Below are 18,086 nucleotides of genomic sequence, written 5' to 3' on the forward strand. Positions count from 1 at the left end.
GCCAAAGATGCATGAATATGCAATAATATCGATCACATGAACTTTAGATTTATCGATTATCTCCGATATTAATAATTCCTCAGATAATAATTAAAGTTGAAGATATTTTTTCTTTCTAAATCAGACATAATATCTAAATCGATGGGATATGATGAGATAAATCGATAAAAGCTGTATAAAAGCAAATAACATATATTTTAATTTAATAAACAATGAAAATTAAATATTAATTTATGAAAATGTATAAGTTAAATACAATAAATACGTATAAATAACCTAATTTGTATAAAATTCAATTTTATAATATATAATGTTTTTAATAAATGTATTCTGTTCAAATATCGTTCATTGCTGCGCGCGCGTATTGAATGTAATGATTTATGTGATTCAGATTATATATATATATGTTATATTTCCTCTAATTCTTACACTAATAATTCGTGTTATGCGCAAAACTATTCTTACAGTGTCATTTTCAAAATAAATTGTTTATTCAAATTCAAAAAATCTAAAAAAAATTTTTAAAATGGCAGATATGTCAATGAATATTGTTACTCCGCGAAAAATGTCTTTTGGTATTAATGGAAAGTTAAACGGTTTAGAAAGCAAAACACCTTTTTTAATTGGAGTTTCAGGTGGTACTGCCAGTGGGAAAGTAAGCAATGCATTATTTTATATTTTTTTTAAAGTATCTTAATTTTATTTAATTTTAAACAAAATATATTTTTTGTGTTAATTAACCTCTGCATTTAAGATTCATAAATTGTTTATCAATTGCAAAATTAATTTTGTGTATAATCAACTATATATTTTTTTTTTAGTCAACTGTATGTAAACGTATAATGGAAAAACTAGGACAAGTAGATATGGATCATATGCAACGACAAGTAGTTTGTATTTCACAAGATAGTTTTTATCGAGATTTATCACCAGCTGAAAAACTTAAAGCTGAAAAGGGTCAATATAATTTTGATCATCCAGATGCATTTGATAATGACTTGATACTTCAAACATTACAAGATATATTAGCTGGTGTAAAATGTGAAATACCAGCCTATGATTACAGAAGTAACAGTTTGTATGTATCATTTAAACCAATTATATTCATTATATATTATAATGTTACATTAATCATTTTTTGGCGGATATTTTAGAATGAAAGATCAAATTACAACAATTTATCCTGCTGATGTTGTTTTATTTGAAGGTATTTTAGTGTTTTATTTTCCTAAGATACGAGATTTATTTCATATGAAGTTATTTGTGGATACTGATTCAGATACTAGATTAGCTAGAAGAGGTAAAAATATGTTTAAAAATGTTTAAAATATTTCTTTGAACATTGTTGTAAAAATTAAATATTATCAGTTTCTAATTATTACAGTACCAAGAGACATAAAAGAAAGAGGAAGAGACTTAGATTATGTATTGAATCAATACATGAATTTTGTAAAACCTGCATTTGAAGAATTCTGTCTTCCTACTAAAAAGTTTGCTGATGTTATTATACCAAGAGGTGCAGACAATACAGGTAAATTAATTCAATTATATTATTATAATATAAACATTGCATGAAACAATTTAATAATACATAAATTATTTATATTATATTACACTTGTTTAATATTAAATATGCAATGGCTGTTTATTAACTATCATATAAATAATTTACATTGTATCATAACCAAAATTCATCTTCATCAAATCTGCACCTAATCAATTATAAAGATCAATTTTAATTTTGTAATTATGATATAATATAATGTTATAATCTTTTGTATTGTAATATGTATAATAATTTATTTATTATATGATGATTTTAAAATGTGTATTATCTAATACACTTCAGGTGCAGATTTGGATTAATAAGGCAGCTTAAAATTTTTTCTTCATATATGTGTGTATGTGTGTATATACATATATTATATGTATATATATGTATGTATATATACACATACATATATATATTCATATTCATTTATGGATGCTGCCTGGTATGTAAAGGCTGCTAAAACAAGTTATCTTTTAAGTTAGTGCAAAGTGAAGGTCATATAAGAACGTACATGGTTTGGTTATTGTATGTTTACAGTGGCAATAGACCTTATAGTGCACCACATCTGGGACATTTTGCGTTTGAAAAAGGCTGAAAACTCATCCAGGCAGCATCCATACATCTATCAACATAGGCGTACTTCGACTAACTCATCCGAAACGCTCAGCAGATGATTTTAGCATGATATGCGCACTTATAAACATTACACTTTTATATACCATATATTGATGTAGGATAAAGTTTGCAGTAATCTTAAATCTTTTTTTTTAAATACAAATATATCTCTTATATACTTATACAATCGTATTTATATTACATTTATACTAAGTCGCAAAAAAATATTGCTTCTAGTATGTATGTACCTATTAAACCATTATCTTACATAGGTAAGATTTCACTATTCCTAAAGCTAGGATATAGTGTATAATTATACAAAATACCTCGTTTAAATATTAAATATTCCAATATTGCATAATTATTCAAGTTTACTCATAAGATTGATCTATGTTAAAAATGATTTAGTATTATTTACTTATAAGAATCATTATGAATATACAATGTATATAAAATTATGTATGTTTTCAAAAATTTAGCTTTTTTTACATAATGTTATTTCTCAATTAATAATTATTTTATGTATCAGTGTATAAATTGAAATTTTATAATTTAAGCGAGCATAAGATATTTCCTAGTATAATTCTTTGAATAATGTGATATTTTTAGTTTAAATTAGCATATTATTCATATACTGCCACATTCAAAAACATTTAATTGCATTATTCAATATGGTGCTATTCCGTTTATTCAATATTTATATTTTTCATATGCTCAAATCATTTTAATCTCAATTAAATTTTCATTATTATACAAATTAATTATAATCTGAATTATGTAATTTGATACATTGTTTATTTAAACTGTATAAGTGAAGTAATAATAAAGAAGTTACGTTCCCCATTATTACAAAATTATTTTCACTCATTTATATGAAATTTATGTTTTGTTGCAGTGGCAATAGATTTGATAGTGCAACATATAAGAGACTTCTTAAGCAACAGAGGTAGAATTACAATCCAACCTGAAAATTCAGTAAACAGGACAGAAAAATTATCTAAGAGGCCACATTAATTTCTAAAATTTTAAAATCTATAAAAAAATTAAATGTTATTGTATTTTTTGTATTTTTTGTTTTTTTCAATAATCATGTTTTCAATATCATAGTTCTATATTAAGTTAATGATATAGTTGAAATGATAATTAAATTTAAAAAAAAATATATTGTAAGTTATATTTTTTACTCAATTTTAGTATTATTTATATATAGAAATTTAAAAGTTAGTAAACTATTATACTATTATAGTTCAAGAAAAAATATATTTCTAGATATATTTCAATTTATAAAAATAATTTAGCAATACTTAGATATTAAATAGCAATATTAAATAGTAAATTTTTGGATTGTAAACACTCATTATCAATAATTTAAATTAAGATTGTTTTTGCTGTTATTGTATAGTTATTATATATATTATATATTTCTTTTAATATAATTTATGTTCATTAATTGTATAATAATTATATACATTATATATAATGTAAATTGTGTAAAATGCAAAATCAAAAGATGCTTAAATATATAAAATTTATTATTGTTATTATATATATATATATCTCACATTAATTTATATAATGTTAAGTATTAATTATTGATAATAAAGTTCTAAATTCATGCCATCATGAATTTCATCTGATTTGTTAAATTAAAGAAAATATTATAATGTTAACAATTATCTTATTGAAAATATATTTTATTTGAAAGGATACAATCTTGTAATTTTATATGATCCTTATATATAGTATACCATTTTTTTAAAACAATTTTTTCCCAATGAGTTCCAGTTTGAGCTGCTATTAATTTTTTTAAATCTCCTATTGTGTCATCTGGATTGCATTTAACTCTAACTTTTTTTCCAAGACGATCATTGCATGTTATTTCTAACATTTTTTTTTATTTTTGATGGCTTGTCAAAATAAATAATTATTCAAAATGTATTATTTTTAAATGTTACTAAGAACAATAATCAATAAATATATAATTAATAAAAATATTTTCTATTAATTATATATTTATTTGTTATTAATGTTAATAAATATATTTATATTAGTAAAAGTTAAATATTTAAAATAATATAAATATATTTATTAATAGTATAAAATAACCTATATATAATTTTAAATATATAATTTATTTCTTTAAATTAAATGATTATTTAAAAAAAAAATATTGAATTATGGAAATATTCATCATAAAAATGATTATATTATAAATATTAATAATTTTGCAAATTATAGAATATTATTTATAATGAACAAAACATTTTCAAATCTTCCACATTTACTTGTATATCTTGTAACAGTTTATAAGTATAATATTACAGTATATAAGTATAATATTTCTTGTTCAAACATAAATTTTTCTACTACATATATGATATTTACTTACTATTTATTATATTAACGTTACTAAAAAATAAATTTTATTTTTGCGTATTTTACAAAGAAATACTTCGATTCAATTTGCTCATAATCGAACTTCTTTCTATATTATTTCATGTATACATTTATGTATATTGATACCAACCAGTATCAACGAAACTCATAATGTTAATATTAAAGGTATGTTTACATGTAACATTAAAACTCATAATTTTATCTTATTTATCCAATTATTCTAGTTATTTATGACTAAAATTATCTTACGATATTTATAAAAAATCATTATTCTTTTTCAAGTTTTTTACAAGTTTATTAAGAACATGAAAATATATATATGTTATTTAGATAAAATAATTTTATCTATAATATACAGTATATTTATAGAGCATCTTTAAAGATGGAAAAGAATATAAAAGTTGACATATAAAAATGTTAGTAAAAGTTTAAGTTATTAAATTATAAACAATTTGTTTACATTAATTAAATGAAATAAAAATAAAACGAAAAAATAACATAATAAAAAATTATCTCATTTCTTATAAATTAAATTTTATTTAATTTCAATTATATTTTAATAAATAAATTACAATATTTTTGTATGTCAATTTTTATATTTATGTTTTTTATATTTTGATCTTTAGATATTCTTCAAAGATGTTCGATAAATATATTAATATTCTGTACATGTTTTTTTATGCCCACTTCATAATATACTATAATATATTACATCATTAAAAATTGGATGAATATTTTTCTTAGAATTTTTTTATATTTAACTTTAAAAAAAATTTCATAGCATCAGCAGCAGAAATAGTTTTTAAAACTATTTCAAAACCTACTAGATATTCTCAAATTTTTGAGGAACTAAGAAAATTGAATCGATCCCTACATAATTCGAAATAAAAAATTTTTATTCATACAAATTTAGATAATTATATATACATTTTTATATGTATATTTATATTATTTTATTTCATATGTATATATATTTGTTAAAAATAATTGAAAGATATATAAATTATTATTAAGAAGAAACAATAGAAATTACCATAAATAGATTAAAATCAACGTTCTTTGAAAATGTTCCGGATAATAATGTTGAATTGAATGTTGAAAATATAGAAAAAAAAACTATAAAAAAAAAATTCGTAAAATTAAATTTGTTTCTTAATAATTTAATAACTTCGTAGAGATAGAGTAAAACATAGTAATTTATTTTGTTATTTTTTATTATCTAGTTAATAATTATAGTTATTTATCATTGAAATTATTCTTTTATCATTAGTTATTAAGAAACGTCATTTTTTTTATAAATAGATAATTTAGTAAAAATCAATATTATAATTTGGTTCATAAAAGATGTTCACAAAATATATTTAATTTATTCAAATCAAATTAATATAAAAGATGTTAATTATTTAAATAAAGAAGTTAGTAAAGAAATACTAAATTAATCATTTAAATAAAGAAGTTGGTAGTAAAATATCAAATTGAATGAGAATTAATTAATACAGATAATATTATTCATATATATATTGATAATATATATTATCAATATTTGTCACATTTAATTTTTTTTTTTTTACAATAAAACATTTTAGATTTAGGATAAAGGATAATTTCAAAAAAAAGAATACAGGTATAAAAAATATATTCGCATATTCTTGATATCTTCTGCCATTATTGAATTCATATTCAACGATGGCGGATGCAGCAGAACTTCCCGGCGCTTCCACTCAAAAAATGTCGTCAAAACTTTTAAGACAAAAAGCACAAGACTTTTTAACTTCAAGAAAACATGCAAATAATTTAGTAGATATAATTTCTCAATGGGATGTAAGTACAAATTCTAAAACCATTTCAAAATTCATGAATGTATCAACTTTTTAAGGTTATGTCATTTATTAAAATTCCTGATCACTCTATCAGGAATCCACTTTGTCTTGTCTACTTACGATAGAAACAATATTTGTCGAAGTTTTGAAAAGAGGTGACATGTATTTGGAGCGTACAATATCCCTTACTATTTCAGGTATGTTAAAATTTATATATAAAATTTTATATTTTCCAATTAATTATTGTTTGTGAATAGTATTTGACATTTTCATTCATTTTTAAATTTCATGGTAAGAATTATAAATTTTTATACATATGATACTTTGTGAAAAAATATTTTTGGACACAAAGTTAAATATAAAGATATATATATTTTTTTGATTTTGTACATGGTTAAAAACATGGAATAGCTTTTCCATAAGATTTATGAAACAGAGCCAAGTCCTGAAGCAAGATACATCAACTGGTTGAGAAACTGTTACGAAGAAATATGGGAAAAGATACTTACATCAATGGAAAAATGTCGACCTGCCATTCAATTACAAGCTCTTACTACTGCTATAAAACTTATGGCTGAGGAAGGTAAAAATCCATTGGAACCAATTGGCAATTTGGGATATTATTTTCCATTGCATCGGTTAAAGCCTATTTTAATGAAATTGCTTTCGCCGGAGAAGGACAATGCTGGTTTAATATCTAGATTTCAAGAAATTATAGAATATCCTGATGCTCTTTATTATACGTGGAAATGTCTTCCATCTCTTACTCCAAAAAGACAACCACATGAAATTTATATTAAAAATTTGCTTGAACTTATACATAAACTATCACTGCCAAAGGAAATTGAAGGTATAAATTAAATAAATTATATTTTATTATATTTAGAATTAATTTCTAATAATTGTATTACAGAAAATGAGATGTCTGAAAATAAGAATTTATTATGTAAACCACATCAAGGTAATAAAAATATAGGTGTTATGCTTTTTCTTTATATTTAATTAATTTTTATTTTATTTTTAATTTAAATATATATTTTTTCTAGCTACTAAGAATTTTATATGGGACCAAGCTGGAGCAAGACGTGCATTGAATAAAGTCTGGGCTTGTGTCATGCATTGGGAATTGACACCACAATTACATAAACAATTATTAATAGTTCTTTTAGAAAGAGTTATGCCACATTTAGAAAAACCTGTTTTATTAACAGATTTTCTTATGGATTCTTTGGATGCAGATGGGCCTATTGGTTTACTTGCATTGCAAGGTGTATTTTTATTAGTTACCAAACATAACTTGGAATATCCAAATATTTTTACCAAACTTTATTCTATGTTTGAACCAGAAATTTTTCATACAAAATATAAAGCACGTTTATTTTATTTATCCGATCTTTTCCTCAGTTCAACGTAAGTGTTTAAAAATATTTTGTTTTTATAAATTATATAATAGTTTATTATATAAAAAAAAATATATTTTTTTTTAGACACTTACCAGAAGCATTAGTTGCTGCCTTTGCAAAGAGACTTGCACGTTTGACTCTTGTAGCACCACCTGAAGATATTCTTATTATTTTACTTTTTGTTGGAAATCTTTTACTTAGGCACCCTGGTTTAAAACGTCTTATTGATCATCCACAAGGAGGAGAAATTTCATCAGAAGAAAATAATTATGCAGGAGATCCATTTTTAATGGAAGAACGAGATCCTTTATTAAGCAATGCACTCCTTAGTAGTCTTTGGGAAATCAAAGCTTTACAGTGGCATATAGTACCAAGTATTGCTAGTGCTGCACGTTTCATTCGCGAACCTCTCCCTTCTGTAGAATATGACATGGCATCGGCATTAGAACGTACCGGAGGACATTTATTTGATAGTGAATTAAAGAATAAGGTTAAAGATATTATGTTAACATTTGAAAGACCCAATTCTATGGCATTACCAAAAGGTGAAAGGCTATTGCAATATTGGCAATTAACAACAATGCACTGACTGGCGATATTAAAATTATGCATTATACATGCATATTGTGCAATATGCATCGTTATCAAAAAGGGAACTGTTTTTCAATGAAAACGCAAAGAAAATGATGCTAAACTTTTTGCGTTTTTTTATACGTTTAAAAGGTAGTATGAAAATATTGCATACTTTTGTATTATTTAAAGTCTAAAAATAATTGCAATGGAATTGATTCGGCGTACATTATTTCACGAACAACATGTAGATATGTATTTTTAGATTTCCAATCATGCAGCTGTCTAGCACAATAGCTACTCGTGAATGCTATGAATTCTGTTAACAAAGTCATTTGTATGCATGAATGTGTGATAATAAAATGAAAGATATTTTAATTTAATAGTCATCCGTGTTTCATTTACAATAATTTATCTACTTAATGTATATCATATAAATAAACATAAGTAGATTTCAAATTAAAATCGTATCATGGTACAATCTCATATTTTTAACAACTATTGTGAAATAATCCCATACTTTACTATATATATATATATTTAAATAAGCCCTCCATTATTGCCAATTATTATGTATAAAAAGACCTATGTACATAATTAGAAATATTTAATCTGAGATAATTAGAAGTATTTTATTTATATCTATCTTCTATTCTCCAAAATCTGTAATATAAGTAAAATTTATATAAAAAATAATTTTTTTTATAATATTATAGTATTACATAAAAATTACAAACCCATATTAACTGCCGCCATTCGTCTTCATTCAATGTATGCTTTATTTTCACTAAAATATTTGCTGGAATTTCAGGAGGTGTTATTGAAGTATGTTCTCCTGTAGTCATAATATATTCTACTTCTAAAAGTTCAGCTACTGTTGGTCGTGCTTTTGGATTATGTTGAAGACACTTTCGCATTACATCAATTAAAATTGGTGGTGAAAATGTAACTTTATTACCATTTTCTGACAAAGTTTTAGGAAAAGGTATATTCAAGTTTGGATTGGTTATAGCATTTACTTTAGCCCATTGTGATCGAATATGATGAAATGGTGTATGGCCATATACTAAACTATATAAAATACATCCTAAAGACCATACATCTGATTTAAAACTTATCTGTAAAATAAATATTTGCATATAATTTTTTAAATCTCTATTTCTATATAATTGATTCATCAATTCTATAAATTGATTTTTTATACTTTATATTTAACATTCTGTGTAGGAGAATCTGAATTTCCACCAATATCCATTAATGCTTCTGGACTAATATAATTTAAAGTTCCTATTGGACAGTTTTTTACAACAGATGTCATATCAGCATTCATACTAGAAGCAATTCCAAAATCTATAAGTTTCAATCGTCCCCGTACTAATAAAAAATTTGCTGGTTTTAAATCAGAATGAATTACTCCTAAAAATTTATGTGAAATAGAATTATTTATATATAAAATATTCAATAAATGATTTTTTTACATTAAGATATTTACCATTATCATGTATATGCTTAACAGCTGTTAACATTTCTGTCCAATAATATAAAATCATTGTAAGAGGAATTTGTTTCTCTTGAGATGTTGTTTTTAAAAGGCGACTGAGATCAGTATCTCCCATTTCCATTACTACATATACCATCGGATATTTAATTTCACTAAAATAAAAAACTTAAATTTAATGTCAATACATATATATGTATAATATATATTTTTGCAAAATAATTTCTTACTAATCAAACATTTTAACAACACATGGTGCTTGTAATTTATGTAACATTGAAATTTCTTCTAAGCAACCTTGTGCTGAGTCCTTATCCATACGATTAAGATTAACACATTTAATAGCACATAACTCGAGAGAAGATAAATCTTGTGCTCTTAAAACTTCTCCACTCATACCTTGACCAAGTGTACCCAAAATTAAATACTCTTTTCCTTTAACAAAAAGAGTTCTACTTTGCCTAGATTTTGGAATATTAGATGGCATTGAAAATTGTAAATTTAACGGATTATCTATAACTTTTTTAAATTCTTGATGTTGATTTTGATTACTAACTTCTGAATGTTGATTCTGAAATACTGATTTTACAGTTTCTTTATTGTTTTTGATACAATGTGGAATATGTCTACTATTTGCTATTTTATTTATTGTTTCTTTATCTGGTAATATATCCTTTTTACTTTGATTATATTTTTTTTCTTTTAATTCCAGATGCTCAACAGTTTCTGATGTATCAAATATTTGTTTTGACAAATCTGCTTTATTTAAATTTTCACATGATGATTTATTTTGAATTTTAGGTGTTTCTTCATTTACCTTAGGAAATTGAGATCCTTGTAATAAATGTCTATTATAAGTATCATTTTGTGTAAAACTTCCTGTGTCTACTAAAGGTTTTCTTAATTTACCTCCTGTATCGAAATATCTAAAATTATATATGTTAAGAAAGATAAATTAATATTAACAATATCTAAAAAATTACATTATATTAATATATATACCTTGGAGTTTCATTCTTTCCTACGTTTGATGTAAAGTAAAGAGAATTTTTTGGAGTTTGCATAGAATCTTTGAAATTAATATTCTTGTTTTGTAATGGAGTTTGTTTTGTATTATTTTGAGACCAATGAGATGAAATTGTTAAAGCTAATCCATGATCTTTAGATACTGAATCAGATAATTTGTTTTGTGGAGTTTGAATAATATTTCTACGAGAGAAACATGGATCTGGATGTATAGAATTAGATGCATGTTTTAAAGGAGTTTGTAACCACTGATCAGTAGAATTTACAAATGTTCCTGTATCTGATATTAATGATTTACCCTTGGAAGATACATTTTCATAATGAATTTTCTCTTCACTTGCTACAGATGCTAATTTTTCTTCTACTGATTCTAATGCTTCTTTTTTGCAATTTATATTCTGTAAATTATGCATTCCAAATTGTGGTACCTTTTCAAAATATTGAAATGTAGAAGCAATAGATTCAGTATTATTGTTTATTTTAGAAGAAGTTTGTTGATCTAAAAATTGATCCTGAGTCAATTGTTCTTTAATTTCTATATTAGTAATGTATTTATTTTTGTGTTCAGTTTGTGAAAGTTTTTCTTGTGTAATAGTTTGAATATTTAATTGCATTTGATTTGAATTTTCACATTTCACATTTTCATTTGTCATATTATGTTCATATTCATGAAATGTTGATTTAATTTCAGGCTCACATTCTATAATATTATTAAATGATATAGATTCTTTACAAGTTTCCTTTAATTTATTAGATGTTAGATTAAGCAAAGATAATGATTGAATTGAATCATGTTCAACATCTTGTGGTAAAGGTTGAGGATCATCAAAATCTGATTCAATATCAGAATCTTGTGGTTTGTCTTCGCTTTCATCATCATCGCTTTCACAAAAATGTAATAATTCTTTTACTCGTATTGGTTGAAATTTTGGACGTGAATTGGTATGATTTTGAAAATCCATGTTATTTAATATAAGCCTGTCATTTGTTGATAAATCTGACATTTTAAAAAAAATATATATTTATTCTTCTTTTAATTAATTTTAATTAATTTATATTAGTAAAAAGAATAACAAAGATGCATGTAAAATATAATATCACATCAAAATATCCAAATTTATTAGAATAATTATATATTCAAAGTGTCTGATATATTTAAAAATTATTAATATGTCTTGAGGATCAAATAAAACAAAACAATTATAATTATTTTCACTTTGTTGATTAGCAAGCATTATCGTACTTATGATTATAAAAATCACTTGATTCATAACACTCAATAAATAATTCTTGAATGTATTAATAAGACTATAAAACACATTTTATTAAATACCATCAAAAATACTTAACTTTGAAAAATATATTCATTAAAATTCATAATTAGTTTTTATAATTTTAGACTGTTTGCTTCATATTATACTGGTTTTTCGTTTACGTCATAAAATTCAAACTTCAAACATGAACGTTGATTGGTTAACGTTAACAGTGTTGCAATACATAACTTTATAAATTTAGGGATATTTTTCAGAACTGAATTAGCGCTTTTACGTAAATTGATTGTAAATATATAATTCATAGTTAACATCAAAAGGTTTTTTTTTATTAAATTAATATAATGAAATTAACATAAAAATAATGTTTTTTAATATTTTACATAATGACATGTTACAGTGTGTTATGTTATATTACAATGACTTATATTTATATTTGACAATAAATTGAAAGTGTATGATATATAATAGATGACTGAAAAACAATCATTGATTTTAACATAAAATACAATTTTTTTTACTAATACATATTTTTTAAATATTATAAATGCTTATATTTTATGAATAAATTTTACTTTTCTAAAAATTTAAAAATTAACTATTTTGAAATTTCATATTTTACAATGAATTTAAAATTTGTATGCAATTATTAAAGTAGATAAATATACAATGTTGAAAATCGATATTGAAAAAATGTGAGAATATACATATCTAAAATATTCAGAATATATATAATAAAATGAAAAATATTGTCCTTTTTTTCCTTTTATGCATCTTATTTTTAAATAATTTTAATTTAGTTTAAATATATTTGTTTAAAAAAATTATTAAGTTTAAAAATACATAACTTATTTGGTTTAATACAAATTTTGAACACTTGTAATAATCATAATAAAGAAAAACAATTTTATTGTACTATATTAAAATATGCATTATTATATTATTATTTGTAATATATATCATACTTAGAGAATTTCTGGAATTTTGTTTCTGGTCACTAAAAATTGCATATAATACATTTTCAAAGAATTGCAGTAAAAAACAAGATTTTATAGAATAATATGCAGTCTTTACTTTTAAATTTGCTTTATACTCTGTTTATCTGAGCTTAGTTTTTATTAAGGTAAATTATGTATAAATAAATTGCTTTTTTGTAGCTTACTTAAGATTTAAATTAAATTATATTTAACAAATTAATTAATTTATGTATCGTTTTTTTTTTTTATTAAAAAAACGATCGATATTCGTTGCTACTTGCTTCTCTATTTCGAGATCGATCTTCATTTGTCTTCTAGGAATTACTAGGAAGCATTCACGAAGATGCAAAACATTTAAACACATATACTTCATCATTATTTTGCATCTTTAGTCCCTAGTAATTATGTTTTGTATGTATTTCATTTTTGTTATTTCACTTCGACCAGAATTTATATAACAATACAAATATGATTTTTAACAAAAAGAAAATTGTTACTAAAGCTGAAATAAAAATGAACATGGCGCTTAGTAAACATTGGCAGTTTGATATACCACTCTTTAATCTTTTCGGCATATAAATACCGTGGAAAAATCCGAAAAGTATCGAATGCCATATTCAAACTTTTAGTTATAAAATGATCAAACAAAACGATTGGTATTTCAGCGCCTTGCTAAAATGTGTAAAGATCAATATAAAAAATAATATTTTATTTAATCCTTAGGGACGAAATTAGGAATTGTATTTTAAGTAATGAAAAAATGTTCTAGACTATGTTGCAATATTCTTAACGTTTTCCATTATTATAATTAACAGCTCGCAATGGTGCTTTAAATGTTGATGCAGATTGTTGTTGAAACTGATATGCTAGAGGATGAATTTTAAAGCCATATAACCTGTAAAAAGATCATTTTTTGTTTTATATAATTTTATTAGAAATATAAATTTGTTATTATTTTAAGATTCAAACAAATTTTTATATGATTTTTGCAAAAATTTTTAAAAATGAAAATTATTTTTTATTTCAACTTACCTAGGTACAAACTGATTTGTTGGACGTTTGGGTCTATATTCTGGATGAACCATGAAAAGCATATGGGGAAATCCTGTTCCAAAATATGCTCCATCTGTATGATGATGTCTAGAGCTTTTTGGTGTATAAACATCCATACATTTGGGACAATAACTTTTAACCATTGCTTCTCCAGGAACATCACTAAGACCCAGAGGCAACATAGGTTGGGATTCACAATATACACGTGGACAATAACCGAAATCTCCGGACTGATATTTTTCAATCATTTGAGCAATGCCACGATTAGTAAGAATGTAACGTGCATGAATTAATCCATAAAGTAATTCTGCTGCTTGTTCAATTAATTCAGATTGGTTTGGATGGCCATCCAATTCATCATCTACAGAATAAAAACAAGCTTAAAAGTACTTTGATATTTTCTGGCAAGGTATAAATAATATATTTACCAGGTTCAAGATCAAGAATCATATCTAATGCTTGCCTATAATGTGGTACTTGTTCATTTAGTCCGGTTAAATTAAACTTATCCTGGATATAATCTTCATCAACCTATAGAAATATTGTAATTAATAATTATAAATTATTATTATTTATAATACATGAAATTATACTTATACAAAATTATCAAATTTTATAATTTAAGTATCGTTTAATATTATTTAAAAACAAAACATTATAGAAAATTGTAATGAAATGAAATTCATTTAAATCAACGATTTCAAAATCTTTAATTACAGAAAAATGAGGTATGTTAAAATATGTATAATTAAAATCAAATATTATGGTACAAGAAAATACTTACTTCACAAAAAAATTCATTTCCCCTGAGATTGCAAAACCACGAAATCCAGGATACCTCCTCAGAACTGCTCATTTTCCTATGAATAAAAAAATGGAAGAAATATTTTTCTATCGATATATAGAGTAAAAGTGATCACCGCGATAAAAGAGCGCAGGATTCGTATATAATGCGTAAAGGTACGTGCGCAAAAAAGTTCTCGAATCTCCGTATATTATGCACACATATATACGACGTCAGTGCTTAGTGTACGCCTGGCAATTGGTTAGAAAGGCGCCAACGAAAGGCTAGGTATGCGGAGCTGAGAGTGAGGGGAGCAAATGGAGTTTTCACTTTACTAGGCAAGATGCTCGACGTTACAGCCTATCCGGCAGTTCACCTACGTTTCCGTGGTCATTGCTGCTTCGTCAACTGATTTTCAAACACGATGTACAGTCCGACACAGCCAGGAAGCACATTACTCGAGAAAAAACCTTGTAGGACGAATGAAAACCCAAAAATAAACAGCCTTTACGGCTTACCTTTTGGTGCTTTGATTAGCCACGCTTGCTCGTCCCAATGATGTAGATAGCGCTGTCGTACCCTTATTCTATCCGCCACCTTCCGGCTTCTTTTTATAAATTTTTCTTTTATTTAAATATTTTTAATTAAAAAATTTTTTATATAGTTCTAACAAAATTTTAGTACCTGTCTATTGAATATTAATATTTATAATAATGATTTTAATTAAATTTTTATACGTATTTTTATAAACAATTTTTTCTCTACTTCGTTGACCAATGAACGATCAATGTATTTCCAATACACTACTTTAGCCACAAATTTCCTATATTTTATTTTAATAATATTTATTTAAAAACAATATAGATGGTCACACCATTTTTCTATTTTTTCTTTGGATTTGTTGAAAACTTGTTTGACAATCAAAAAGATTTAAAAGTGATATGCATATTATATAGTATCACATGATCTGTATCCTAGCAACTTTAAACAACATAAAGTTAACAAACTCACTAGATACAATTGTGTTTTATGTTACAATTGTGTTTTATATTTAATTACAAAATGGTCATTTATTATATATGAACTTATACTACTATATTCAAGTTTTATACGATATTTTATATATTATTTATATTTCTTGAAAATATATTGTGAACTAGATAAAATTGATTTCATAAAATTGATATTTTTATTATACATTATAAATTTATAATCAAAATAAAAAATTATAATCATATAAAAGTGTTACAATTATTTATAAAATTAAATAATGTAAATAATTAAAATGTACAGTTAAATCATTAGTAAATAATTAGGTAAAGCTAGGTGCTATTTAGAATGTAAAAAACAATTTTATCTACAATTCTTATCATTTCGAATAATTATTTTAAAATTCATTATATGGAAGTATAGAATAAAATTAATTATGGTGCGTATAATCCTATAGTTATATTTTTTTTATTAATATTATGAAGTATTAATCTATTTGTTTATAGATGCATATGTGGTTTTGGTTTGGAAACAATTTAGACAATTTTTTTTTACCAGGATACAATATTACTACAATTTTCAGTTTTTTTTGTACTTGTTTAGGTTTATTTGCAATTGCAATATTATATGAGGGTATGAAAATTTTACAAATCAAGTTACAACAAAATACAGTAAGCCTTTTACAGAAACAAAGCTCAATATCAGAGAATTCTTGTTTGTTATCTAAAATATCCTCAAATAACATTAGAACAAAAATTTCTTTACATTGGTATTATTTCTATTAATAATTTATATAACTTACAAATTTTTAAATTAGAAACAAACTATTATTATTATAGATTAATATTATATATTATTTTGTTAGTATACAATGGTGTATATGGAGTTTCCAAATATTTCATTGGTTTGTACATACATTTCTTGGTTATCTTTTAATGTTAGCTGTTATGACATATAATGTATATATCACTATTACTATTGTGCTGGGAGCGTGCCTTGGATATTGGATATTTGGTCCACAACTTATAGAACTTAACATGAAACGATTTTATAAAAGACAAATATTACTAGACTGTGATAAAGAATGTGCAGGTAAGATTTCAAATATGTTTGTTTTTTTCAAATAGATTTGTTAGAAATGATATTATAATATTTTAGTACTATTATATAATTTTTAGATAACATAATACATAATCAGAGACATGAATCAACAGTTTCTGTTGTCGCAGACCAATTAATAACAGAAGCTACTGTTGAAGTTCATATGCCAAGAGATGCTTAAATCATCAAATGTTTATATTATTAAAAATAGTTAATATATAATATTATATTATATTGTTTGTTAATAAGTAAAGTATTATTTTATTTAAATATTTTATACAATAATATTTTGTAATATTTTATATATTTTATACTTAAATTAATTATTTGTTATGTATAATTTATAGTAAATTAATATATTAAAAAAAATATTTTAATATATTTATATTTTTTTAATCAAAAATACTTGAAATTCATTTTTTATATATAAGTTTTTGATCCAAAAGTATATATTTTTCCTTATTACATTATAATTAATTATTTTCTTTAAATATTTTTTCAAATAATTGTTTGTAACAATTATTATCAGTTAAAAAATGATCATATGCATTTTTTGTTGTTCTAAGTGATTTATAAAGCCAATAAAAATAAGCATTGCAATGAATACATTTCATTTTGTTACATCCATCTATTTTTTCAATCATAATTGAATAATTTGGACATAATTTAGCATATTTCTGTAAACAATATTACATTATACAACTATTAATATAAAAAATAAAATTAATTATTCATAAAAATATTAGGATATCATAAGAATTTACTAAATCAAGTAAAATAGCAATTTTTATGAAAATTTTATAAAAATAATTATTAATATTAATATTTTCTTTGTTCTATGTTCTAAATCTGAGTTTTACTTTGACTTCGTAACTAAGATGTTAAAAATTATTTTTATTAATATTATTTTTATATGCATTCTTGTACATTTAATTTAATTCAATTGTAATTCATTATTTTAGTTTAACATTACATTGTAAATTTAAGATATTACATATAATTTTACAATAAAATATATATAACATGCAA

At 23.3% G+C, this 18,086-nt stretch overlaps 6 protein-coding genes across 15 annotated transcripts; 3 read left to right on the forward strand and 3 right to left on the reverse strand.

Annotated features, from left to right (window-relative positions):
• The first annotated feature begins 19 nt into the window (after positions 1 to 19).
• Uck (Uridine-cytidine kinase) lies at positions 20 to 3,874 on the forward strand. Of its 2 annotated transcripts, none has more exons than XM_012493581.3 (5): positions 20 to 655; positions 822 to 1,078; positions 1,155 to 1,300; positions 1,385 to 1,531; positions 2,090 to 3,013. In XM_012493581.3, the coding sequence occupies exons 1-5, from the start codon at positions 527 to 529 to the stop codon at positions 2,224 to 2,226; spliced, it is 816 nt and encodes a 271-aa protein (XP_012349035.1). In that variant the 5' UTR covers positions 20 to 526; the 3' UTR covers positions 2,227 to 3,013. The 2 variants fall into 2 exon arrangements, with proteins under 2 accessions (XP_012349035.1, XP_012349036.1); XM_012493582.3 differs by lacking the exon at positions 2,090 to 3,013 and adding an exon at positions 3,063 to 3,874 and having other exon boundaries at positions 65 to 655.
• ubl (Ubiquitin-like protein 5) lies at positions 3,679 to 4,934 on the reverse strand. Its single transcript, XM_003698635.4, has 3 exons — positions 4,557 to 4,934; positions 3,878 to 4,074; positions 3,679 to 3,800 (listed from the first exon to the last, which is right to left on the reverse strand). The coding sequence occupies exons 2-3, from the start codon at positions 4,053 to 4,055 to the stop codon at positions 3,757 to 3,759; spliced, it is 222 nt and encodes a 73-aa protein (XP_003698683.1). The 5' UTR covers positions 4,056 to 4,074; positions 4,557 to 4,934; the 3' UTR covers positions 3,679 to 3,756.
• A 958-nt stretch (positions 4,935 to 5,892) lies between these two features.
• On the forward strand, positions 5,893 to 8,740 carry LOC100871083 (nucleolar complex protein 4 homolog B). Of its 3 annotated transcripts, XM_086913827.1 has the most exons (7): positions 5,893 to 5,979; positions 6,151 to 6,385; positions 6,479 to 6,581; positions 6,821 to 7,234; positions 7,298 to 7,345; positions 7,431 to 7,794; positions 7,872 to 8,740. In XM_086913827.1, the coding sequence occupies exons 2-7, from the start codon at positions 6,251 to 6,253 to the stop codon at positions 8,374 to 8,376; spliced, it is 1,569 nt and encodes a 522-aa protein (XP_086769953.1). In that variant the 5' UTR covers positions 5,893 to 5,979; positions 6,151 to 6,250; the 3' UTR covers positions 8,377 to 8,740. The 3 variants fall into 3 exon arrangements, with proteins under 3 accessions (XP_086769953.1, XP_003698670.1, XP_086769954.1); XM_003698622.4 differs by lacking the exon at positions 5,893 to 5,979 and having other exon boundaries at positions 6,147 to 6,385; XM_086913828.1 differs by lacking the exon at positions 5,893 to 5,979 and having other exon boundaries at positions 6,226 to 6,385; positions 6,441 to 6,581.
• Mps1 (dual specificity protein kinase monopolar spindle 1) lies at positions 8,708 to 12,074 on the reverse strand. The gene is made up of 6 exons (XM_003698619.4): positions 10,858 to 12,074; positions 10,086 to 10,781; positions 9,850 to 10,010; positions 9,562 to 9,773; positions 9,095 to 9,475; positions 8,708 to 9,020 (listed from the first exon to the last, which is right to left on the reverse strand). Exons 1-6 carry the CDS (start codon positions 11,883 to 11,885, stop codon positions 9,000 to 9,002), a joined length of 2,499 nt encoding a protein of 832 aa, XP_003698667.2. The 5' UTR covers positions 11,886 to 12,074; the 3' UTR covers positions 8,708 to 8,999.
• A 428-nt stretch (positions 12,075 to 12,502) lies between these two features.
• Positions 12,503 to 15,978, reverse strand: CkIIbeta (casein kinase II subunit beta). Of its 6 annotated transcripts, none has more exons than XM_012493588.3 (6): positions 15,651 to 15,978; positions 15,485 to 15,573; positions 14,967 to 15,042; positions 14,611 to 14,713; positions 14,162 to 14,543; positions 12,503 to 14,024 (listed from the first exon to the last, which is right to left on the reverse strand). In XM_012493588.3, exons 3-6 carry the CDS (start codon positions 15,036 to 15,038, stop codon positions 13,916 to 13,918), a joined length of 666 nt encoding a protein of 221 aa, XP_012349042.1. In that variant the 5' UTR covers positions 15,039 to 15,042; positions 15,485 to 15,573; positions 15,651 to 15,978; the 3' UTR covers positions 12,503 to 13,915. The 6 variants fall into 6 exon arrangements, with proteins under 6 accessions (XP_012349042.1, XP_012349041.1, XP_086769956.1 ...); XM_012493587.3 differs by having other exon boundaries at positions 14,162 to 14,561; positions 15,651 to 15,955; XM_086913830.1 differs by having other exon boundaries at positions 15,485 to 15,570; positions 15,651 to 15,941.
• Positions 15,927 to 17,460, forward strand: LOC100872585 (uncharacterized). Of its 2 annotated transcripts, XM_012493589.3 has the most exons (4): positions 15,927 to 16,395; positions 16,463 to 16,725; positions 16,822 to 17,048; positions 17,135 to 17,460. In XM_012493589.3, exons 1-4 carry the CDS (start codon positions 16,393 to 16,395, stop codon positions 17,236 to 17,238), a joined length of 597 nt encoding a protein of 198 aa, XP_012349043.1. In that variant the 5' UTR covers positions 15,927 to 16,392; the 3' UTR covers positions 17,239 to 17,460. The 2 variants fall into 2 exon arrangements, with proteins under 2 accessions (XP_012349043.1, XP_003698682.2); XM_003698634.4 differs by having other exon boundaries at positions 16,359 to 16,725.
• The last annotated feature ends 626 nt before the right edge of the window (positions 17,461 to 18,086 follow it).

The sequence above is a fragment of the Apis florea genome, unplaced genomic scaffold (assembly GCF_048593485.1).
Source record: "Apis florea isolate Af1SG1 unplaced genomic scaffold, ASM4859348v1 contig_3517_pilon, whole genome shotgun sequence".
Taxonomy (NCBI): Eukaryota; Metazoa; Arthropoda; class Insecta; order Hymenoptera; family Apidae; genus Apis; species Apis florea.